The 25,956-nt window shown below is 35.1% G+C and overlaps 1 protein-coding gene across 3 annotated transcripts; it reads left to right on the top strand.

Moving 5' to 3' along the window:
- Window positions 1–3,930: 3,930 nt before the first annotated feature.
- Window positions 3,931–24,503, top strand: LOC139692433 (uncharacterized). 3 transcript variants are annotated; one of them, XM_071590622.1, is made up of 3 exons: window positions 3,942–4,040; window positions 9,646–9,785; window positions 19,093–24,503. In XM_071590622.1, the coding sequence occupies exons 2-3, from the start codon at window positions 9,724–9,726 to the stop codon at window positions 21,146–21,148; spliced, it is 2,118 nt and encodes a 705-aa protein (XP_071446723.1). In that variant the 5' UTR covers window positions 3,942–4,040; window positions 9,646–9,723; the 3' UTR covers window positions 21,149–24,503. The 3 variants fall into 3 exon arrangements, with proteins under 3 accessions (XP_071446730.1, XP_071446723.1, XP_071446739.1); XM_071590629.1 differs by lacking the exon at window positions 9,646–9,785 and having other exon boundaries at window positions 3,931–4,040; XM_071590638.1 differs by lacking the exons at window positions 3,942–4,040; window positions 9,646–9,785 and adding an exon at window positions 4,619–4,695.
- The last annotated feature ends 1,453 nt before the right edge of the window (window positions 24,504–25,956 follow it).

Genomic DNA, 25,956 nt, shown 5'->3' with positions numbered 1-25,956 from the left:
CTTCAACATTCCACCTCAACATTTCAATTTCGGTCCACTTCACCTTCTCCATTCTTCTCCACACTCACATTTCAGAAGCCTCCAATCCACGTCTATCCTCCTGCTTCAATGACTACGTTTCCGCGCCGCGCATCACTACACTTCATATCTAAGTTTTTACGAGTCTTTTCTTAATATCCTTACCCAACGTCCCTCTCATCAACTCCCTCCTCCTTGTGAAATCCTCTTTCCAAAGTGCAATTCTTCCCATTATGTCCCTACTACTTTGACCGTGAGAATAATCGTCGGTTGAAGATTAACGGCAATAGGAAATTACAACATGCCGAAAATTAGATTTCCTACATTATTGACCCAGAATTTTGTAAGAGAAAAATGAATACTTATTGGGAACAGTTCGGTAGTCAATTTCCTTGAACTTATTACTTTGATCTCGTCTGTTAATGTAATGCGACACTAGAATTACATATTCCTTATTAACATATCTCAGATTGATATTTATCCCAAATTTTAAGTTGTGAATATAATGTGTTCTTCCATTGTCTCCAAACCAAGGATATCAAAAATCAATGTGACGCTTTCACTTTGTTCATAGCAATTCTTAACGAAACGAGCAGCTTATCTTTGTATCCCGTTCAGTTCCGAGTGCTACCTGGTGTCCCAAACGCTCGATGTACGTTCAGCGTGACGTCTACCCAACGCGGAATAACACCTCTCGTGAAAATTTTCATTCAGCTATTTACCCATTCTTTGTTTGATGAAAATTAATATGCATTAGCACCGTCACAGTCGATTTTTCCACTTGAGCATTATCGAAGATTTAGAAGTTCATATTTAGTTATCAATCCGTCAGGATTGGTTTACGGTAGCCTTCCACATCTCTCTATTATCTGCTACCTCATTAATTCCGAAGACTTTCCACATACCGTGTCATTCATATATTTAAATCTGGATCGAAAGTCAAATCCTATATTTTCTACCTTCTATAGTCCCTTCCAGTTCGGTGTTCACCAAGTCTCCATGAAGCAGTATTCTACCAGCCCATGTGTCCAAAATTCTTATTAATGTCTGACACAGGGACCGCTCTCTATCTACTTCCCTCGATACTTTTTTTCAATCTCCCTTACCTTAGCCATCCGTCTTTGATACCACATCTCCAACCCTTTCAGTCCTTTCTTCTTTGCTTGTCCCACAGCCTATGTATCGCTACCATGCAGAAGTACCTAACATGTCTCTTAGCCAACTTTTCCTCAATGCTATATTGATAGAGTTAGAGATGAAGTCTTATTTTCTTTTGAAGTAGAATCCATTCTTTGAATATCTTACTCAGTATTTCAATTGAATTTTACCATTAGATATTACTTTGCTTCCTAAGTAGCAAAACTTGTCCATTTTTTCGAATAATTCTCCATGCAACCTATTTCTGCCATCATGCCTCATTGGCATTGACGAGGACTTATTTCTTCCGCCGATTCAGCCGTTGATTATATTGGATGCTCAGGAATTATAATTCGTGTATTTCTGAAAGAGCATGTGTTAACTCTTCTTAGCTTTCTGCTGGGACCACGATGTCGTCAGCGAATTGCAGCGTCGTAATCGTCTTTCCCTCTATCCCCTCAAGGAGATTGCCCATTGCTTCCTGCACGTATAGATTGACGAACTTGGGTGAGAACGAACACCCTTGTTTAACTTCGTTTTCCACATTTACTTCATTCTCATAAGTTTTACTCTTTATGCCTTCTTACCTCTATATGAATTCCATTACATCCTTCTTTTCTCTTTACTTTATACTAATCCCAGACAGCAGTCCAAACAGCTTACGCCATTCTACGTTATCGAAGCTTTTTCTATTTTCACAAGGCCATATATGTTTTCTTATCTATCCTGATTCTATCTTTATGCCTATGTAATGTAAAGCCCATGCCTTTAAGTAATCGTTAGAACTAAAATCAGTAGAAAAGTATCATGATTATCGAAAACACTATGATAATTCACTTCTGGTGAGAATGACGGAAAGCCACTTTTTTTTAGGTACAGTGTGAGAGAACGTGCAGCAGCTGGAATATGCGAAAATATATCACATCCATTATCGGAGAGCAGAAGGATTCTGGGTGAGACGTATTATCGGACAGTGCAAGTCTGATTATGGTTGGAACCCCAGTCATTCGAGCGACGGCATTTTATGGACCGGCATGGTGAGGATCTGTAAGTCTTTCTCATTTCCGTCATACTGACGGAGTTTATTACCATTTCGAGAATTAACAGTGGACACATTTTCGTCCTTGTATTCCTAATAGGGCTTGAATCATGGCTATTTCTGAGGTTTGACCGCATAAACATTAACAGTTTAACAACAAACGATCATCATTATTTATGTAATTCAAATAATAATGCATAATATATAATAATACAAATAATACATTTACACATATCGAAATCAGTGTCATTAAAATATTATTTTTGGGAAAGCACAAACATAATGCAATAATTTCATCATTATGGCAGTTGATGCCACATGGCCTTACAGCTGAAGCGGCTGTAATGGATGTGAGGGAGATGTGTCTGTTTAAAAGTAGCTCGGTTGCTTCACGCTGCTACTTTAAATTATGGGTGTCAAAAAAGCTACGTTTCAGTCAGTCACTATGTGATCTAGCAAGATTTTCACAAATATAATATCCAGATAAACCTTAAGTTTTAGTTTTGGCTCTTTATATGGGTGGACAGGTATTTCATCGGGTGTTGTAAGGATGTGTCAGTTATTTTCACCTGACGTTCCAATCCACAGAATGAATTGTGGATTGTGAACATCGATTAATAAAAATGATGGGTAAGGGCTCTGAATATATACGTACATTCTTTGAGAATTTTATGAGAGCGCTAACATTTTTTCATTTTCAAATAAAAGAAACCAGCTTCCTTCATTCCTTGTTTTTCAATGGTTGCTTTTTCGTATAAATCATTTTTTAATGAAAATTTTTAAACCAATAGCTTCTATATAACTATTGTTCCATAACTTCTTGGAATAAGATCAAAACGCTTTTGTATTTCCGTCAAAATGCTTAACTATATTTCACATTTCGAATTCATGTAACGTCTGAAGGAAGTCTTTCTTAGCAATGGCCTCACATGCTTTTAATTGAAAAAATAATTTCATTGCACGCATCAACAGTGAGATATTTATGTGAGTTTTCCATTTGAGCGTGATACAGCCTGTCAATCTCGTATTTTAAACCTTTCGCTTCTGTTTCCCCTGACTTTTTTAAAAATATTTATTTACAAATTTCACAAATAAAATTTTAATAACCTTCTTCAATTAGGCATATTTGTTGTTACACGCGTTCGTCGACTCAAAGAAGTCTCAAAAAACATATACTACTACTTCATTCGATATAGTTCCAAAACTTAAATGACATCATGCTTTACGCCTCTTCCGTAGTTCCAGTTCGCTTTTTACTGTGGTAACCCATTATGAGCAGTGGCTGATCTCGTTTGTGCCATCCGGGGCCATTTCTAGGTTTTTCCTCAATCAGAATAATTTACTTATCATAAATATAAATCCCCTGAACTATAAGTAATCTGAGTACGAGTACTCAAAGAGTTGGTATCAGACACGGTACCATTTCTAGAGATATGAAAAAAGTCTTTACCGTGCGATTTTCTTTTTGGGAGAATAAAAAGGTAATAATTGATGAATGCAATTAATTTCACTCTAGTGAGTACGGCCTACGCCTTCTCAATTGCTTTAATAACATCAACTGTAAATTAACAATGCAGAAATATACGACATACATTTCCAGCAATATTAATGTATTTAATTGTCATAATAGGCTTGTAAGACAAGGTGCAATTGATTTACCCGGACACCCTATGACTTTTCGAAAATCCCTCCCAAATACGCTGGGCAGCATGTGTTTTATTTATCACAGGAAATGTGCCAAACAGGGTGCTAATGCAACATGCTCGAGTTCTGGTTATCCACCGGCTCTCTAAGGAAATTGAAGCTTTATCACCGGTAAAGAAATAGGAGTGACATCTCCAGGATGGTAAGACCCTTTTCATTGTCGAAGTAAAAATTTTGAAAGCGGAGTTAAAGAAAACTCCGTAGAGGAATACGTCCTGCTCTTGAATTCAGTCCTCGCGTTAACAAAGATTCATATGTTGATTCTAAGCATTTTAACATATATAAATTCTTCGAGGGGTTATTGGGTATTTTATCGAACTGTTAATTAAATATTTCCCTGATTTAATAAGACTGCTGCCATTCTAATTTGAAATGGTTGATTCAAGTATTGATTAAAAATTAAAGGAAAATTCCTATAACCGCATTAAGTCGGCACCACTCGTCCCGCAATGAAAACTAAATTTGTTGTGATTGTCTGTGGGCTTTTCCCACAAACCATTACAAAAAATTAAGTTTTCATTGCGGGACATGGGTGCTAACGTATTACGGATGTAGGGGTTTTCCTGTAATTTCTTATTTTACGAGGCCCTATAGCTCAAGTTTCCAAGATTTCAAATATTGATACCAAAATTTTTGTTTTGCAACGCTCATGAACGATTTGAAGGATTGCTGTCACTGAATCATTGCTATTGTGTTATTTAAAACATAATTAACCTTGAAATTTGTTTGAATGAATATAAATTGCATAAAATCAAGGTTTCGTATAAGTGTGACAGGTAGAAGACCCACATTTATAGGTGAGATGTTCAGAAATACCTATTTTTCCACAAAATTATCGAAATTTCAATCATCAATTTTCATCATCATCGAATGATCAATTTTCGAAAGCATAATCTGCATTTGAAGAAAAATTCTTGATATTATTGTCCACTCTAATGTGTATATCTATAAATTTTACGTGGCAGATGTTTATTTTCGTTTAATACGTTAGCGTTTAAATCCGTCAAAAATTACGTTCTTGGAGGTTTTCTTGCATCTGCAAAGAAATTTGTTTTTTGGAATCAAGGCCAGTAATGACTTCTCTGGTTTAAAAAACATACACATCTTAAGTCTCGGCCTTTTTCGTTAGATCAACCCCAATAATACTTGTGTAGAGTTACTGTTACCATTTAGTCGCAAATTAGTCATGTTGTTGTGGGTTTCACTCCCGTGCAATTTTCATGGCGCAACATTAATTATATTTACTCTGTAATCGCGATGCAGTATTAGAGCCCCCAGTTTTATCATAATCTTAGAGCCATGAGGGATAACTAGCAGACATACAGTATTGAAGCTTAATAAATAGATTATATGAGGGCTCAGCAATCATTCATCAGCTGTTAGTTGTATTGCCGTCGGGGATGATGGACTCTTAAAGAACATGTTACACTTCTAATCATATGGTTCCTTCATGTAAAGATAAAATTCAGAGAGTGATATATAATGAATTAAAGAGTTAGAAGCCTAGTATATCGTTATGTCTTTTACTAGAAATCAATAGGTTCATCCTGATTCAAATCAAAGTTTCATTGGAGCTTGTCTTGAATTGCATATTATTAAGCATGAAAATAGCTGTAACATCACATGAAGAATGAAAGGGTATGGCATACTAGTTAAGCAACATTGGCAAAACTATCATATTTCACATTCGGTTCATATCCCAGAGTGAGATTGAGATTTAAATAGTATGTATGTTGAAATGGGCGGTTAAGTATAATCATGGATTATGTCATGAATATTGGTTTATTGCTTCTCTCCGAGGTGTCCTGTTACATGCCCATCAATTCATTCCTTCATAGAGCTCGGACTTTTTCTATTGCTTGGTTCTCATAAGTTAGTCTTGGTCTCCCTTTACAGTAATTACTATCACTTTTTTTTCCATTTTGGGAATTATGTTTTTTTTTACCTCAGAAAATTTCCAATTAATATCCTACTCCTGTTAGATGTCTTCCCTAGGCTTCACTTGCTTATCAAAGTGCTTCACTTGTAGTTATTCTATGCATTTGATTCTCATAATTTTTCTGTTGTCTCCTATTTTCATTGCTTACAGCGAGTTAGGTGAGCTAACTTTTTGCTTAGGGTTTCAAGAAACATGTCTAGGTGAGAAAAAATCACACAAATAAAAAATACTGTGTAAGTTTACGCCTAATAGCATTATGTGAAGATATCAAAAGTATTTTTGTTGCTGTGTAGTTACGTCTGGTTTTCACCGAGTAATTAATTGATGGCTACGGCATTAGATTTCATCGGTGACAAGTATTTTTTGTCTGCAGTTTTGTTTCTGTTAGAAATTTTCTTCTCTTTCACTAACTCTCTCCCTCTTCCTTTGGCTATCACTATTGTTCTTGTTTCTTAAAGTGCAAGGGATAGCAGTAATTAAGAGAACATAATGAATCAAGGTAAAAAGCACAGTAAACGTAGCAGGCATGTGATAGAATATTTTTATTGGAAGTAAAGGTTGAACCAGTGTTCTTGGTCATTATATAGGCCTGCATGCCAACAAGTGACATAGAGAGGAAGAAATTTATTTATTTATTTTATTTATTCAGTATAAGTCCGAAAACAGCGCATTCTGGCCTTTACATCGAACTATTAACAATGATAACAATGGTCACATTTACAAACACCCAAGCCCTAGATGGAGGGAAACTCACCTAGGCGGGAATCGAACCCGCGACCCTTGGAATGGCAGACGAGGACGTTACCCCGCCGCCACCGGGGTCGGCGTCGGAAATAGTCAGGGTATATAATCAGTTATATGATTGTGGGTTTCCCCTGGTGGAAAAGTGTAACAGTTATGGGGAACTGGAAGGCAGTGGTCGGCAAAGGGACAGATGTGAGTGAGGTAGGGTACTATTGTTTGGGATCAAAGAATTACTGTGGGGAGAAAGCATTCAAGTTCTACTGAAGACAAGGTAAAATCAGACCAACTCTTTGTTTAAACACCACAATAGTAGTAGATATCAGTGGAAAATGCCCCAGGATTTAGAGAAATATATATGTTTGGCTATAGTACAGTTAGGCACAGATTTAGGAATATCATAATTAATTCTCAGTTTCCCAGGAGCAGATTTGGATTCAGATCATAATTTAGAGCTAATGAAGCTGACCTTCAGACTCCAGAGGATAAAACAGGGAAAAAGGTTGAGATAATTGAATGTCAAAGCATTCATGGAGGCAAAAATAAAGGAGTACCTGGAAAGTGTAGAAAAAATTGAATTTCAATAAAAAAAATGAGGACTGGGAGATGGATACAATAGGAAAAAATTGTAATGCATCAAGAAAGGGATAACAAAAGCTATAAACAAAACTATAGAAAAAGTACAAGGAAAACAGGAATTACTGACAAGGTGATAGATGATAAAGGAAATGAAAACACATAAGGTAGAGAAAGGTTAAAGGAGATAAATAATAAACTGAGGCATAAAACTAATAGGGTGGAAAAAGTGTGGTAACTGCAGTGTCTGGACATGGAGAGTATAAAGAAAGGTGAAATAGGTGTGCAGTACAGAAAGATAAAAGACCTATTCGGAAATCTTAGGAAATATTGGGAAGAAGGGAAAATCTATGCCACTAACAGATGTATGGCTGCAAAATTACTAATTGAGCCTGGTAAGATTTGATAGGGGTGGAAAAAATAAATGAAAATCTAAATGGTAAAGATATTTGGCCAGCAAGTTAAGACATAAAAAGAAAATATGATGCAGCTGGGATTAGCTTAGGACGACGCTATGTAATTACAACATAGAAATAAAATAAGGTTGTGGGGAAAATTTCGGTGAAATTACTTTAGAGTCTAGGAAAACATTAAGGGGAGAGTTTTTATGGACTTATTTATGGTATTAATGTGGGAGGATTACTGCTGGAAAATTTCATCTGGTCAGTGTTAGTTCCCATTCCAAAAAGGGAAAGGCAGCTGTATGTTAGGACTCGAGAATGATTGGTTCATTTTCTCATCCAGCAAAAGTGGTTCTTGGTATCATCTATAAAATGATAGGAGGGCTAATGATTACTTGAAGAGTTATCGATTTGGTTTCAGGAAGTGGAGAGTTCCATGTGATGGTGTAGCAGTAATGAGGTGACCAATAGAAAAGAATGTAGATTACAATAAGGCTATGTTTTTTTCTTAGTTTCAGGAAAGTGTTTGCTAGAGTACATTGGGTGGAATAAATGATTGTATTGCAGGAGACTGAAGTAGATTGGAGGGATAGGTGATCTATACGTAAGCTGTGCATGTTTCATACTGCTCAGGTGAATGCAGCAGATGAAGAGTCGGGATGGGTAGTGTTTGGGAGAGGAGTATAAAAGGGATAACCACTATCACTCACACTTTTCAGGTTATATGCAGAGGTGTTGGTTAAAAATAGCATGGTAGAAACTGAGAATAGGAATGAGTCATTTGGGTATTAATAAAATCGGTTAGGTTTGCAGATGGTCAAACTTTAGATAGCTGGTCAGCCAAGAGGTTACAGTCATAGCTGAAGGGGTCAGGAAATCAGTGTGATACACATGGGATGAGGATCTATGCAAACAGAAAAAAAGGTGATGCAGTTTTGCAGAATGAGGAAAGCTTAGTTAAAAGTTAAATTAGTAGGGCAAAAACTAGAGCAGGCGGAACAGTTTACATATCGTAAACTGAGTATTGAATGAAATCATGATACTCTGATCCATGGAAAAAATAGCCTTCCAACACATGGAACTTGACAATTAGGACAAAGTCAAAAAATATTCCCAATTCATGGCATAAATTGTACTGAAATACCTAATAAATAACTTAAAGAAGCCTGGAAATTGAAAACTAAAGAGAATCTGACTGATACAAAAACAAGTATCATTCATCAAGTAGTGTGTTTTCTGTCCCACTATCATTTTATGCTTTATATTTTTTAACTGTTCCTAATCAGTTTCAGGTGTGCATGTGAAGATTTGAAGCATTTGTATGAGTGTTTTTGATTTGCTAAATACTTGTAGTATAATACTTAAATGCATTCCTGATAAATTCTGGTTAAATATGGGCATACGAGTGTACAAGTGTACACCCAAAATATCACTAAGAATCAATGAAAAAAGTTTGTTGTGAAGGGGTTAGGCTAAAGAAGTCACCAAATTTTTAGTATTTTGAAAAGAAAACCATACTTGCCTCATTTGCCGGAAGCCATTCAGATTGGATGAAGTGGAGTGTTAATGAAGTAAGGCTTTTAATTAGGTATACATTTTGGTATCACGAATAAGAAGCAATAAGAAATGTTATGCTCCCTTTTAAGAACTATGACAATTTTAAAACTGAGAGTCCCATGCTGGAACAGTGTACACAGAAAATGTTTTTAAGTAATACTGAAATACTTGATTTTATGATACCTCCAATTTTAGCATGATATTTGGAATTCTAACTTCTATCTTTATTGACTTAGAGGCATAGCAATTGACCAATGCCAATTATTTGTATTTTTAAACTGCTGTTCTTAAAGTTTTTAATGGAACTAGGCATGCTAATCAAAAATACATCAATTTAAATCTATAATTCTTAATTTATAATTCTTAAAATTATGCTCTAAAGAAAATTAGTGGTTATCTCATGTATTATATTCTTCCTTGTGATTTATGCATTCCCTGGATTTTTGGTTATTTTTTTTGTTTACAGCCAGTTTTGGATATAAACTTCCAGTTTACGCTTTTCCCTCATTCTTCTCATTTTTTATTTGCCACAGGAAAATTAAAAAAAATAGAATGAGGAAAGGTGAAAGAAGTCCTACTAAACTTTATTAGGCATTCATCAAGATTCCCAGATGCCTATGACTGCCACGAAAGCCCTGGGTTTGGTTAATTCAAAGCCCTACAATGCCCTCAAGTTTGTAAAAATATTCTTTTTTGGGTACCAATATGCTTGTAAATATGATTTTGATGGCTGTAACAGTATATTTGGACAAGAAATTAGTATGCACACAGCAGTAATTGTACTCTAACGAATACATAGCTCTAAGAGTAGGCAAACCTTTTAGTTGGTTACTGAAATATGCTGCTGTTTTCTTTTAGCTAACCATTAGGCTTTATTGGGAAATGGTCATTTTGGAATTCACATCGTTTTACTTGCATTATTGTCATTAAATTAAAATATTATTTTTATATGTACATCCAAGGAAATTTGAAAACCATAATTGTTTTTCATCCTTCACACATTCATAGGGTAAACTTTCAAAACCCATTGGCTCCTTGGTCCATTTAATGTTGGCCTGTATAAGATGGTTAGCTTTAACTTTGCCCTTTTCTGTATTTATTAATTTAATTCCATTTATGACGACTGCACACAGTTTTAGAAAAGAATTAATGATTATTCATATTTTGGCTGTACCTCATGATCACCGCTTTATCTTCATTTGAAAGTTCTCATTAAATTAGGTACATATAGGCATTTAGGATATTATCTCACAGAATTGTGGTGTTAAATGGATTTAAAATACGAAAAGAAAATGTGCGGAAAAGCCATCCTCTGTTTAAAAAAAATGTATTATAATTTCTGGGTTGAATATATCCATCTGAATAATGCATGATGGGCTATCACATTATAGTTTCAATTGATCAAACACATCCATATTTGATGAAAGTAATTGACTTTAATAATAAATGCTGATTAACATTATACCAAATAAATCCATTGGCAAACTGAAACCAATATAATGACAAAAATTATTTGCTGATCTCATTATTCTGATTGTTAAAAGGTTAATGGCATAGTTACTCTAGTGGGCATCAAGAACAAAGATATGTGAATTCACACAACACTGTTTAATAAGGTTGAACTACAGTTTAACAGGTTATAATGAGCATTCAATTTTTGAATTAATGATTTCATACAGAAAACAAAGGTCAAACAATATCCTTACTTACTGTGAGAGCATGTGCTGACCCCGGTGGCGGCGGGGTAATGTCCTCGTCTGCCATTCCAAGGGTAGCGGGTTCGATTCCCGCCTGGGTGAGTATTCCTCCACCTAGGGCTTGGGTGTTTGTGTATGTGACCATTGTTATCGTTGTTAATAGTTCGATGTAAAGGCCAAAATGTGCTGTTTTCGGACTGATACTGAATAAATAAATAAATAAATGTAGATTAAGATTACTTAAATGAGAGTAACTTAGTTAATCCTTTTGAGTTCTCAGTTTAAAATATACGTTGGTCCTTTTCAATCACGGTAGAACCAGAAACCCATTTAATTTATTATAGATGATCTCTGCAGAAGGTTGGAAATTGTAATCATCATTTTAGTTCAGTCGCCTCCGGGCATACGTTGAAACAGGAGGTGGATTTTTGTGATTGTTTGTGGTGTCGTCGCACCAGCATGGAGCGCACAATCGAGCAACGCTACACTGTGAAGTTTTGCGTTAAACTCAGAAATCTTCGTTGGAGACCCTTAAGCTCATTAAACAGGCTTATGAGGATGATTCCTTAAGCCGCACTAGAGTTTTTGAGTGGCACAAAATGTTTAAGGAAGGTCGGGAGCTCATCGAAGATGAGCACTGCGTCAGATGCCCGACGACCGCTTGAACCGATGATCAGTTGGCCAAAGTGAATAAAGTTTTCGACTCTGACAGGCGTTTTAACCATCGCCCTTATCAGTGAGGAGACCGGCTTTCAGTCGGAACCGTCCACACCATTGTAACAGAGGATCTTGTGATGAGGAAATTGTGCGCGAAGCTGGTGCTGGAAGTCTTGAGCAAGAAACAAAAACTGTCGCGTGTGGAAATTTTGCAAGAAATTTTGGACTGCATCCAGGAAGATGAAGATTTTCTCGACAACGTTATTACCTCCAAGGATAGCTTAAAAGGAGGTCAAAGGATATCGGTTCGACTCCATCGAGGCGGTTCAAGCGGCGATGACAAAGGCTCTCAACAGTATTCCGGAAACCGACTTCCAACAGGCTTTTAACGAGTGGCAGACGCACCAAAACAGTGTACCAATGCAGAAGGAATGCATTTTGAAGATTATTAAGTAATTGTTATGATAACTGCAATAAATTTTGATTTTTGGAACCAGTCCCGATACTTATTGTACGGACCCTATACTTTGTGGGATGAAGCTAAAGATACTATTTCTATGCTAAAACAGAAAATCTTAAGTTCTGCTGTAAAGTAACGCAGTCACCAATGATGCTTTGATATTTTGAAATACTTGCCAAAAAGTAGGAACTAGGTATCAGAAAATATTTCATATGCACCTTTCTTAAACAGAATAAAAAATAAAAAAAATCCAAAATATGATCCTTATGAAACACCAGATTTTGACTAGAATGAAGATGAATAACTGGAACTGTTCAACAATGAGAGGCATGCCAGACTTATCTACTAATCCAGAATATGGTACAAACTGCCATTTAGGCCAACCAGTTGCAAAATGGAATACCGAGAGTGGATAATGAACTATTAAAGGCACTGGGCAAAGTCGGTGTGTGAGATTGCTCATAAATTGCATCCGGCTTTGGGTTACCTTCAAAGGGTTTCAAAATATCATGATAAGTAAACAAGTTGGTAACAGAAAAATAAATGATAAAGATATAATGTTGCTGAGGAATAATGAAATTCTTTGGAGATAAAGTTTAAGCAGGTATCATTTAATTTTCAAAGATTTTAGGAATAATTGAAATAGTTAAAATTGGCTTTGAATTATAACTTTCCCATTTGTTCTTTTTGTAAATGAGAAACATAACTAACTTTAAAGTGGGATGGAAATATATGGGGATCATTCAATAAGTTCTTAGGAAAAAATTGGAAAACAATGTATTTTGGGTAGATTTTTTTTACATTTCAACACAACCCCCTAATAGCTCAATACACTTTTCCCAGAATGTCTCCAACTTTTTTTAGCTGTCCAAAAAGTAGGATTTTGGAAGGTCTTCAAAATAGGCATGCATTGGCAATGGCCTTGTGCAATGTACATCATTTATTCTTGGGCCATTTTTTCAAACTTGGAATTTTAAAAGTCACTGGGGTCCAAATCTTGTGAATCAGGTAGATTTTGTAATAATTTGAACTTTAATTCCATAATTTTTGCCATTGAAACTGTGCATGTGTGCATCTGCACATTGTCTTGATGGAAAAGTATTTTTTTTTCTTTGGCTAATGAGGATGTTTTTTTGTTATTTCTCGGCTCAACCAACTATCTTCATACTGCACTAGCTCTGATCCAGAATGTTTTCTCACATCATGATTAGTTAATTCTTTTTAAACTTCTTCACAACAGTGTTGAATTAGTCAGAGGTTAGTATTAGTCAGAAATTAAGTCAGTCCTAGATGTGATTGGTAATTTGATTATATACCTTGAAGAAATAGTCTGCAAAAAGATTTACTATAGCTTTAGTATTATTACAGTTAGTGTCATCGAAGAACATGGAATTTATCAGTAACAAAAATCATGAACACAGTAACTAACCTGAAGGTCGGTCGGTTTGGTGATGGTAGAGTTCACCCAATACTAAGCCCAACAGCATGTGAAATCCACGCATCAGGGTAGGGGGCAAGTTCCTTTCCCTGGGATACCTATGGTTTCCTAGTAAGGTTTTGTCCCTGAAAAATGATCCAGCTCCGGTGTAGCTGAGGGTATTGTTATGTTATTTAAATTTTCACCTTTAGTATTGCCTTCCCATGTTTGAAAAATGTTCATCAAATTGTAACATTCGTATCTTTTATTGTGTAGGATCACTGGTTAGTATACATTATATATTTCATCAATTCTTTAAGGAACATATATGTATACACTGTTGCATGATTGAACTAATTGGTTTGCAGTGGATTATAGGGAAGCATGTTTTTAACATTATTGCACCGAGCAGTGGCCTGAAATAATAAGGTAGGAGTCAAGTAAAAGGGCAAAATGGCATTAATAAAGAGTAATAACAGGACATATCCTTATCAGCTACAAGTATACATGGCAGTGTTGCTGTTTTCTGGGAATGCTCCATTTGTCCATTGTTCTTTATTAAGATTTCAACAGTTCAATGTTGACAGTGCCTGTTTGCATTGAGTCCCACACTGTTTGATGAACATTACACAAGGTTTTGAATTGAATTATGCAAGCATAATAGTTCACTGTATGCATAATCTCCATGATCTATTACCACATAATTCCACGTATTAAACGAAATGTATTTTAACTATTCCATTGTATTGTGTTTTTTTTGACATCCTTGCTATAAGGAATGATAGCTTAGTTGCTAATATCATGCCTGTAGTATCAGTATGTCATTGAAATTTGCCATTCAATATTTGTTTTAATTTAATTAAATGAAACTAATTGCATTTTTCGCCATTAATTGGAAGTATTGATTTAACTCTTTGAGTGCCATGCATAATTGCATATGTTGTGCAAAAATTGCCGGACCATTTTAATGAGAAATTCAAAGTTAATGAAAAATGTCTGTAAAAACATTATTATTCATAATAATTTGCTGAAAATATGGCATGTTATAGTGAACTACCCTTTTTTAGGCATTGTGCATTGAAGCAATTTAACAGAAAATTGATTCCAGGAAAATTATTGTACTTCATCAATGCAGAAAAGACTCAATTTCATTGTGTGTTTACAGCTCACTAGGGGAATACCCTGAGAGCCCATGCTGCACTCTGCATTTTTGCCGTAAACCATGTCCTCCTAATTTAGAGTCTGACTCATTGTCAGAGGATATCTCTGGTCATTAAATCTCCTGATGATGGTGTCAAATGTTTCAAGGATGCTCCGTGATCCTGTCGCCAGAACATTACGCCTAAGATGCAGCACTTCAAATTTCAGCAAGAAACAACATCCCCTCGTGGGAAAAACTCATCATAAGATGACACTAGGTCCCCTATTTTATATCAAATCCATAATAGGTTTCCATCTCCCCAAAGGAGGATGTCAAATATATCAAAAATGATCCATATTTTTGTCACTAGAGCATTATACCCACTCTGCTGAGAGACTGGAAAAATTCTTTCACTATAGCAAACGGTCATGAAAATGTCCATTAGCAAAAGCTTCATTATATGAATCTATATAGTTTCCACACTGCATAGAGTTTTGATGATTATCTGCTGCCTCTGGGATTCGAACCGATTCGAATTCGATATTTTTCAATGGTATCCCGATCCCTACTTGAGGTGCTTTGTGGAGAGTACTTTGAGTGAGTACGGTGTCCATCGGATGCGACGCTAAACTGCATACCCCTTAGTGCCTTTTGGCAAGAGTAGGTTAATGCCAATACCTGGTTTCTTTCCACCCTTTCTTTCCCATCCATCCGTAATAGCGCAAATGGCCTTGGCTGTCAGTCGCTTCCCATAAAAACTACTACTATGGGCATAAGTTTCACACTGACTTGATTTGTGGATGGCAGTACTCTGATCAAGTTGCTAATCAGAAGCCATTCGTTTTGCTGAAGCTTCCAATCTTACTGTTTTCTGTAAACTCAACTGAAATAGGTCATATTTGTTTCCAAGGGCTCACAAGCATATTATATTCAGTTTCACCCGGTATTAATATCTTGAATATGTCTATTTACTAGATTTCCCATATTCTTATATAAAACACTTTATCTCTCCCTTGCATGAACAGTATATTAATTTTGTCCAGCAATCATCTTTCCTTTGTAATGGAGTTTAATAAATGCAGGTGTTGATTTGGCATCATTCATTGCTGGTTATCATCTTCTACCAGATACCACTATTGTCATATTTTAGGCACATTGTCATTTTATACTTCAGAAGTAAGGACTTTCTTAAATGCCATTCCTCTAGGACTGAATGTATCATGTTTAATGATGCTTACCAGGAAATTAGGAATTAGCAAGGAATTAGGAATATGTATTGTTTCTTGAAAAAATCTTTTTACATAAAATGACAGGGTAGAGAAATATGGCCATCTTGAGCTTGTTGTGTGCCATTGCCAGGAGTTAAGCATAATATCCCAAATTTACGTGACACATTTTCCAACTTGCCTAACATCAGACTTCCTTTTCTCAGACATATTTAAAATAGTACATGGAAAAACAATTTTAGAAAGAATTTCATATTTTAAAGGGCTCCAATTACTTTCTTAAACCCTCAGTCATCTCCAATGGAGTATGATTTATAATCAGCCATCATATCTTCCCCGTAGATGATGTTATCATTTTCATCCTTTGATGACCCCATTTTCTAAGGACTTAAAAATGGTGGCACTCATGTTTTTTGATTCACAGATGATATTTTCCCCGGGAATCTTTTTCTTTTTCATTCTCCTTTTTAGTGTATAGTGCTGTGATGGATGTTTCTCAAGGTGGTGAGTTAGACTTATGGCTAACAGTTGGCGTTTGTACCTTGTTTTACATGTATCACATTATGAATTGCTAGAAAACATTGTGAAATATTTTGAAATTGATGGACATTTTTCATTCTACTGGGAAAGCATGTCTGAACATAGAAATGGAAAAAATTGAGTATTGTGTAATGATAAAATTGGAAAAATCATTTATTGTGCAGTGGCAAAATTCTTCATAAAAGAAGGTGTAATGCCAAATGAAATTCATTTGAGGCTTGTAAATATGTATGAGGCCTTCAATTTTCACTGTAAAGAAATGGGCGGCTGGGTTTAAATGTGGCCATGAAAACCTCCCAAGATGATGATCCAAGTGAAGGACGACCAAAAAGTGGAACCACAGTGGAAATCATCAAAAAAGTGCATAATATGATTTTGGAAGATCGGCATACTAAGGTGCATGATATAGCCAGTACTATAGGGATATCAAAAGAAAGTGTCTCTTACATTTTCTTCGAGGTATTGCACATGACAAAGCTTTGTACCTGATGGATGCTATGCATGCTCATTGTGGATCAAAACACATTCGGACGACACTTCCCAAGCAATGCTTGGCACCCTTCACGAAAAACAGAGAGTGAATTTCTGCATCGATATGTGACAATCGGTCAAATGTGAATTCACCATTATGAATCAGAATTGAAACAATCCATGCGGTGGATAGATTCTTCAGCTCTGAAGATGATGCCATTAGCGGAAAAGTCATGGCATCGGTTTTTAGGGATCTGAAAGGAATTCTTTTCATTGACTATCTAGAAAAAACTAAAACAATTACTGGGGAGTACTATCATAACTTTCTAACAAAAATGGGTGCGAAAATTAAGGAAAACAATCAGCTTGCAGATGAAAAAAAAATTTTCTTCCTGAACCCAGACTCATCATCTCCTCCTGAGATCAATTTTTCCTCTTCTCTATCCTTTTACTGATGATCCTTAAGTACTTTCTTTATTGCATGTGAAGTCACATTTATGGTTCTGTATTCCTCTTATAATGTTGCGTAATTATTTTTGGGATAGGAATTCATGTTGATGTAATGAAGTCTTCTGACTAATATCCCCTCTCATAATTGCTATGAATGAACTCATAAAAGCTCTTCTTTCCTCATTTGCCTGAATTCACGAGTAGGTATGTAGGACTGTTAATTATTTCCAGAGCCATGTTCAATTTCAATTCTTTCAATGCCTCTTCTATCTCACTCTCAAGCACGTTTAGACCTAAGATATCCTTAGTTATATCATATTCTCTTTCTAAATCTAAGCTTGCTGAGCTAGTATCTTGACCGTACATACAGGTAGATTCTATATGCATTTTTTCCATCTCTCTTGAATCTTTTTTGAGCCGAATAGTAATTTTCCCATTGTATCTTGGACAGTGTGAAATTTATGAATTTATTCCTACCATTTGTGTCATTATGTAAATATTTGAGGACCTATAATTGAATGTGTTAGGTCAACCAATTAAATGGTCACCTTTCTTTGAAATGGAAGCTTTCCTTAAAGTGGTCATCAGATGCCTCTTAATAAAAACTAAAGTATCATAAAAACTTACTTATTTATATTTTAAAGCCTGAACTCTCAGTATAGGAAATATTGAAATAAACACCATGCCTACTGGCCCCTGTTTTATCTACTTTTAAGTTTTAAACCACATGATGCTGTATCATCTATGAAAAAACACTTGTGATGTCGCCATTTGAGTGATCACAGTTCAGTTTCTTTATTAACCAACCATTTTTATATATTGAATAATTGATCTAGTTGAGTTTTCATTTAACTTTATTCATCATGTATATTAATACAAATGAATTGTGCATGAATTTAACCCATGCAATAATTCAGTCCTAAAGTGTACACATATAACACATCTGTCTACTTGGAGGTGCTTTTCACAAAATTTTATTGCATTTGTTGTAAAGTTGGATATTAAACTTGTGCTCTGAGATAAGATTTAAGCATTATCTGGTAAAGAGAATCGAAAAAGATTTCACATAGACGTTCTGAAACACTGCCAGGTTTGAAACTTGAGAATTTTGTGAATTGAATAATGATTATAAATGTGTGTAAATAATGTAATTTATTTTAATGATAAATCATTGTACATACTCATAATGGTCAGAAACTAATTTAAAGTCTGTGCCAAGTATTTTGTTAAGTGTAAGAGGGGCCAAGACTTCAATAGCCTCAGAGGTACTTGGTATTTTTTTATTGCTACCCAAGGTTCAAAATATAATTTATATTTATCATTCATATTCTCGTTTTTTATTTCTTTTGAACCTTGAGGAGTGTGTGGTTGAATCTGAATGGTATTTTTGAAGTCTATCAGACTTAAGTACCTTACTAGGCATTAAAAAAAAAAACAAAATATGTTAAATGAAAACCTTACGTGTATATTGTATTCAAGAGTTTACTGCAACCAATTTATTAAGCTTGCCTCATTTATATGATATAATTTGATTATCACCAATCATACAAAATTTGAGAGCGCATGGCTTAAAGCTGAAATTTGCAAATTTAGCAGATGGTTAAGTCACTGGTCTATTGTGCTTGTAAATTAGGGGTTGTATTACTCTGTCATATATTTTTTTAATCTCACTCCACTTCACTGCAATATACTTTTTAGTTGATTGATTATGGATATTGCGTTAAATTTAAAGCATATGGATGAATAAACTTCATTTTTCAGTGGCTGCTTCCCATTTAACAGAAGTTAAATTTACATGTTTAGATTCATGTAATTATTACTGTAGGTGTTGAGATTAAAAGAGAATGGGATGGAACCTAGTATAGGTTATCAACCACATTCCTCATTTACTAATATATGTTTTTTTAATTCTTTTTCCTAGATCACCCATAAAAGACCAGCTTGGGACAACTGAACCAGTAATGAAAGTTTTGAAGTTCAAAATTCGTGGAATTTCACTTAAAAAAGTGTTTTTCTTATCCGTGGCCATATTCTTTGTTTTGATATGCTTTTTCATTCATGCATCATATATTTCATCAGTAGAGGCAGAATTTTATCGTATTCACGTCGAAGAGTATTTACTCCAAGATGAAAGGAATTCCTCAGTTGTGCCTCGGAAAAGACATGGATGCATACTGCCAGACTATGATCCCTTTGATCCCAGTATTTTGCAATACATTCGACCATGGCCAAAAATTTATTGTGGACGAATGCAACCTTACTTGACATATATTGATGATGAAGGATATATTCATCGAAATATTTCTGGGATCAAAGACAGTGGTATCTCAAATGCTGATCTCCAGTGTGCGTACCAAGAGATCGAGCGACGCAACCATAGCGATGATCGTATACGTATTCGTGCTCCGCTAATCTTTAATTCCCCGGAAATTGTTATGTCAGAGTTTGTTGTTGTTAAATGCTATCAATTTCCATATAGTCGTCTTGTATATGAAACAGCCCATGCTTATGTGCCATCTCTTGTATCCAAAGGATTTAAACCTGTTGTAAATGAAGCTAATAAGAAACGCCAGCAGAACCAGCCCAGTGTCCTTATACTGGTTTTAGATTCAATGTCACGCTTGAATTTTATTAATCAGTTGCCTAAAACGTATAATTTTCTAACTAAGGTTTTAAAGGCGGTTGTTTTTAAAGGGCTGACAAAAACTGGAGATAATACTTACCCAAACATGATGCCAATGCTCTCTGGATTAGCGGCATACAAACATTTGTATGCAGATGATTTATTACCTGGTGAAAAGCTTTGGATACCAGTTTGGGGAGGTTTTGATTCACGTCACCAAAACTTTGATGATGTACCTTTTGTTTGGAAAAATTTTAGCAATGCTGGATATGTCACAATGTTTGCGGAAGATCTTCCTGAGTACTCTATTTTCAATTATCTAGCCAAAGGGTTTCTTAAGCCTCCAACTAATTATTATATGCGCCCATTCTGGTTAGCTATTGACAAAATGAAAACATTTAAGTCTTCTGATTCAAGATGTTATGGAAACACTCCAAAGCATGTCTATTTGTTTAACTACACTGAGGAATTTGTTAGAAAGATGTCCCAAGTGAGGTACTTTGCCTTCTCTTTTCTTACAGCTTTAAGCCATGACCACATAAATTCAATTAAAGTGGTTGACAATGACATAGTATCCATGCTACGGCGGATGTGGGTAGGTGGTGCACTTAATAACACTGTTACAATTGTTATGGGGGATCATGGAAATCGCTTTGATGATATCCGTTCCACTGTGATAGGAAGAGTAGAGGAAAGGATGCCATTTTTCTCTATCTCACTTCCTGAATCCCTTCGTCGATCTCATCCTCATCTACTCAATGGTCTCATTTTGAACCAAGCTAGATTAATGAGCTGGTTTGATATGTATGAACTTCTGATGGATATTGCCATGAATAATCTTGGTCAGGTTTCTAATGTACCTCGTTGGGGCACTGTAGGTTTATCTCCCTTCAGGCCTTTGCCAACAAATAGAACCTGCCGTGAAATAGGGATACCACGCACATATTGTGTCTGTGGGAATGAGAAGGATATGAACCCACAGGACTTCCATGCAATGGAAGCTGCAGATGCATTGTTATATCATGTTAATAATATGATCAAAGTTTCTGGTTCTAGTTCAAAATGTGCTGAATTGAAACTTGTAAAAGTATTGAGCGCTCAGCTACTTTTACCCAGTGAACCAATCATTTCTCCTACTGGTCTAGTATTAGAGACACGAGTTTCTATTGAAACCTCTCCAGGTGGAGCACAACTGGAGGCTATTCTGAAGAGTGATGCCTGGAGTGAAAATGGAGGGCATGTTATTGGTGAAGTGAATCGCATCAACAAATATGGAAATCAGTCATTCTGTGTAGAAGATCTAGTAATGAAATTATATTGTTACTGTAAAAGCTTCTTGGTCCAATCAGTTTAGTAAATGTCTCTCATTATGTATTAGCATCATTTAAAATGTGAGTAAATGCCTCAAGTTTGTTACTATGGCACTTAAAATACCATGCTGGATTATGTAGTGCATTTACTTGAACCCTGCCAAGCTGGGTTTCCAGGTGGTAAGATCATCAGTTTGGACAGTAAAACTATTACTGAATATTGCATGGTTCTTGTAAGGTTAATTTGGCAAAAATATTTTCTCTTCACATATTTCTTCTTTACATGTGATGAATCTCATTTCAAGTACTCCCCAGTCTAATACCTCTCAGCTTTTTTTGTTCATACTTTGGTATCATGAAATTTCTCCCTGTGTATTTTAATCTTTATAAATTTTCACCATCTTTTCGCTTTTGCAAATTATATTTCAACATTAGAAGTATACCCCAGTGTGGTGTAATGTTTGACATAATTTTGTGAAAAATGAATGTGCTCTTTGTTTCTTTTGCATTCTTGGAATGGGTTAATATTCACAGAGGGGTTAACTCGTTTACTCTTCTGTGTGTATTATGTAGTTCATGAAACAATATTTCAGAGTGAAAGGGAAGTATGGCCCAGAGTATCTTCAGAATATTTTTTTCTGAATGTACTGTGTTTTTAACTATGCAATTAGGGACACAATGTCATGTAGGATTTATGGGGGCTGAATAGAGACACAAAAGTTATGACAGTAAATATTTAAAAATTGTCTTTCAGAAAAGAATGATATCTTTTGGACTGATGTAATTATTCTTCCATTATTTTCAGAAGTACTTAAAGGGAATCTATAAAGTGTACAGTTTTCTATGTGTGAAGCTCAATTGTCCCATTTTAAAATGCAAATGTGTTAGTGGGAAAGGAAGTTCACTGGCATATATCAGAGGTTTGTGTGTGTCACAGTCCTGCCCAAAATTATCATTATTTTTTGTTTTGTCAGTTTTGAGTTGCGGTTATTGTAACATCAGCAAAGATAATTTTTATTTTCTTGGAAGTCACAAGGATAACTACGGTAATCAATACAGAGATTGGTTTCATAGGTGAAGGTAAGAGAGCTGACCTCATACATAGATACATTCACACACCAGGGTTGGGTGGCTACATCCTTTCCTTGAGCTGCCTACAGTTTACTAGGAAGTTCTGGTTCCGAGAATGGCAGTGCAAGGGGAGTCCTAAGACATCCAAATTTAAAACTGGGAATTCCTCATGCTCATAGCTGAAAGCTCTACCTATTGGGTTACCACACCACCTAATAATAATATAAATAATTGAAGTAAAGCTATAATTAATTAAATCCCATGGTAATTTTAGGGCTGTGTTGAGATTTTGTATTTTAACTAAAATTTATGTAAAAGAGAACTTTGAAGTAGTCTCATTGAGGATAGCATTTTTCTCTCCTTTTTACAGTTTATATATTATGTATTTTTCTGTTTAAATGCATTTTTATGAAAATTGTCTGTATTTGTGGATTTAAAAAAGGCTAGCATTTTTTGATGGAAAAAATCCTGTTTGGTTTCTACAGAATTTTATATTAATAATTTTGTAGTATTGTTACTCTTAATAATGCTCTCTGTGATTGTAGTTCCTTTTCATGTAGTATTCATTTATACACAACACTTTATTCAATTTATTAGTTTTTGCTGTATAGATGTATGGTTTCAGTTCTCAGAAAGTATCTCAGCACTAATATTTCGTATTGTACTTATGAAGTCTGATTGAGGGTCATTAAGACCCATTCTAGTCTGGAACCTATAGCCTTACAGTATTAGTGACTTGATGCTAATGGAAAGTTATAAAATTTAGTTATAAGAAATTTTTTGTGGCCTAACTTTGTGGTACTTAAATATTTATTTCCCCTGGGGTTATCCCTTGGGCATCAGAGAAAAGAGATAGCTAATTCTCAAAAACATCAAGTTGAATATTACAGAAGTTTAGAGTAATTTAAATGATTCTCCATCTCAGTCATCAATGTGTAGAAAGTTGTGATTGGAGTTGCTTTTCCAAAGCAATTCTATTTTTGTAGTATTTTCCTTAGAATGAAAGGCAGGTGAAGTAAACTGTCTCACATTTTAAAATGACTATTTTTATTGAAATAATAATGTACATACTTAAAACTTTCTTCATTTAGAGAAGGAAGATATAATTATAACTCTGAAATGTAAGTGAATTCCTGTAATACAGGTACAGGAAGAGCTTCAAAATGCCTAATCTGGTCGATAAGGGCCCATCATTGACATGTGTATGGCTTGGCCAATTCCAATGCATTAGTGCTGATAGGCATTAAGTATTGCCCTTCTTTTGGATCTAGCACTTCCTCCTTATATTTATTGAAGGCAGCCACAATATTTTTAACAATTGTAATTTCCTAGTAATGAATAAATCTTTGGATTACTCTGGTGTCTAATTGAAACTATAGTTTGTGACAATTTTCAGAATAACCAAATTGAAAATGCCATCTCTCAAACGAGTCATGCAAATGGGATGATTTTGTGTCTGTTGCAGCAAACATTTTGACCAAGGTAATCTATATGTAACAATCTTTTCCTTGCAAGAATTGTTTGTACTTTCAAAAAATAGTTTTTTGTCTTGAATTTTTTGTTTTGTGTTTTTGAGCTTCAGGTTTCTGAAAAATAAATTGGTGCACCTATTTTGTGTTGGGCTTATTTTATTCAATAACTTAAAAGCACTCAGTCCACGGTCTCAGAACTGATTTTACATTAAAAATTATCGGGAAAAGATCCAAACTTGCAAAATCAATTATTAAATAACTTGTTTAAATTAAAAAGGCCTTTCATGATGGCTATTTCTTTTAATATATAGATATTGAAATTGGAAATCAAATTTTATGATTGTCACGAACTGTAGATGTAAATGCACCAACATTAATGTGTAAATGAATGAGAGTATGTAAAAATACTATGTATGTTAAATATATGCTAAAATATTCAACCAAGGCTGTTTAATGCAAGGTGAAGACTATTTTACTACTCTGTGCTTAGAGGAGTGGGCATTCAATTTTGAGCTAAAAATACTTCTTGAGTGATGTGTTGCTGATTCAAGTTACTTGATGTTTGGGAACCTCCACCATTGCATTCCTTCCATTCCCATTTCTTCATTTCAAACTTCTTTTCAATTTTCTGGGCAACTAAACAAGCATTTGTATTAGGAAAATCCTGATGTACTTGATTTTATATTTGGAGGACCTGAACTCATGTATTCAAATGTACAATATTTCTGTAGGTTCCTAAAATATCTTAAATGTTAACCGACTTCTAGCCTAATTTTTTATTGGTTGACGTTTTGATGACAAAAAAGTTACCCGTGTCAGCCCAAAATGTCAAATAAAAAGATATGAACCTCCTCAACCATGTTATTGATTTCAAATACATTTAGAGCACTATCCCCTTGTAATATCAAGATGTGAATTTTTTTAAACTATTTGCACTATAATCAACCCAAAGGTTGATTTGGTTGGTGATGATGGAGTTCACCCTGAAGTAAGCCCATCGTTAACTGAAATTTTCACATCAGGGTAGCGGGACCAGTTCGTTTCCCTGTGCCAGCTATGGTTTCCTGAGAAGATCTGGTACCCAAAAAATCACAGGTTGGCTGGACCTGAGGCTGCCCAGAAATCATACCTGGGCCCTCTGGTCTACTGACCAGAGGGCCCAGGGTCCAATGCTCTATCCCTAGACTACTGTGTCCCCAGAATGTAAAAATTTTTCAATTGTTTTTCTCACATGTAGTCTTAATTTGCTATGTAGAGTCAGAATTTTAGGATTTCTGTGATAGGTCTAAGAGTCTTCCATATTCATAGGGTCTTCTGAAGTGGGCCGATGATCTTATGCTTGAAAGACCAGTATATGGAATAAATTTCAGAGGAAAAAATTGTAATTTGCACAAACTGACAAGAGACCTTTCTTTCTGTTTCACATGTTGATGACTTAGTATCTCAGTTTTAACATTTACTGAAGTATTACTTTAAATATTGATTCTGTTAGGTTATGTAGCTAAGGCTATAATATGATAATAAATTATGAGAAAGGATGGTTCAGGGTTATTGAGAAGTTTAAATATCTTCTTGATATTTTGGCAACTTATTTAATAAAAACGAGAACATTTTTTCCATATATCTGTAGGTAGGTAGTGTGTAATAAATTGCACCTGGTGTTCGTATAACATTTCTAATGCACATTTACAGGTCTTTATTCCACAATCTCATGTATTCATTAGCTAGTTTCTCAAACCACCGGGTGATACCATCAGTCTAGGTGGTGAAATAGTCAAGTCCATGTGGGTAGTTATTCCAGGTCTGCTGTGGAGAATGGTTTCAGCTGGTCCAAAGTATTTTTTGGAGTGCTCATTTAGATGATATATATTTGTGGCTTCATTTTCTAAAGTAGTGATTATTTGATTTGCATTGAAGTTTGCTTGCTCATGCTTTAAAATAAATAAGTATATTAATTAGAAATGTTATGCATTTGATGAAATAAAAGACATCATTATTGAAACAAAGTTACCCAGGTTGGCATCCAATTTTGACTCCATGGTGTGTTTTCATCATTGGGCAGCATAAAATTTTCATTGGTAAACCGTTGGTGGGATGGATTCAGATGAATGTTAGTTTCCCAGTTGTAATAACCTTGTGCATTAAGATGTGAATTGCAACTTTGAACTTGCAACTTTGACATTGAACTGCAAGATTGATCATTCATAATGTATTCTCCATAAGAATGGTAGTTATCATTGACTCTATTCGGGCTACACTCATGTGTTAAAATATTAGAGTTGTAGTATGTTGTAGATGTTCCTAAGTTG

The sequence above is a fragment of the Hetaerina americana genome, unplaced genomic scaffold, assembly GCF_022747635.1.
Source record: "Hetaerina americana unplaced genomic scaffold, ioHetAmer1.1.p SCAF_1, whole genome shotgun sequence".
Lineage (NCBI taxonomy): Eukaryota > Metazoa > Arthropoda > Insecta > Odonata > Calopterygidae > Hetaerina > Hetaerina americana.
The sequence above is the reverse complement of the archived record's forward strand: the minus strand, read 5'-3'. Positions and strand labels throughout refer to the sequence as shown.

Coding starts and splice junctions, on each gene's coding strand:
- LOC139692433 (XM_071590622.1), top strand. CDS start 9,724: ATGCCTATGACTGCCACGAAAGCCCTGGGTTTGGTTAATTCAAAGCCC. Junction 9,786..19,092: donor AAGCCCTACAATGCCCTCAA/GTTTGTAAAAAT, acceptor TCTTTTTCCTAG/ATCACCCATAAAAGACCAGC.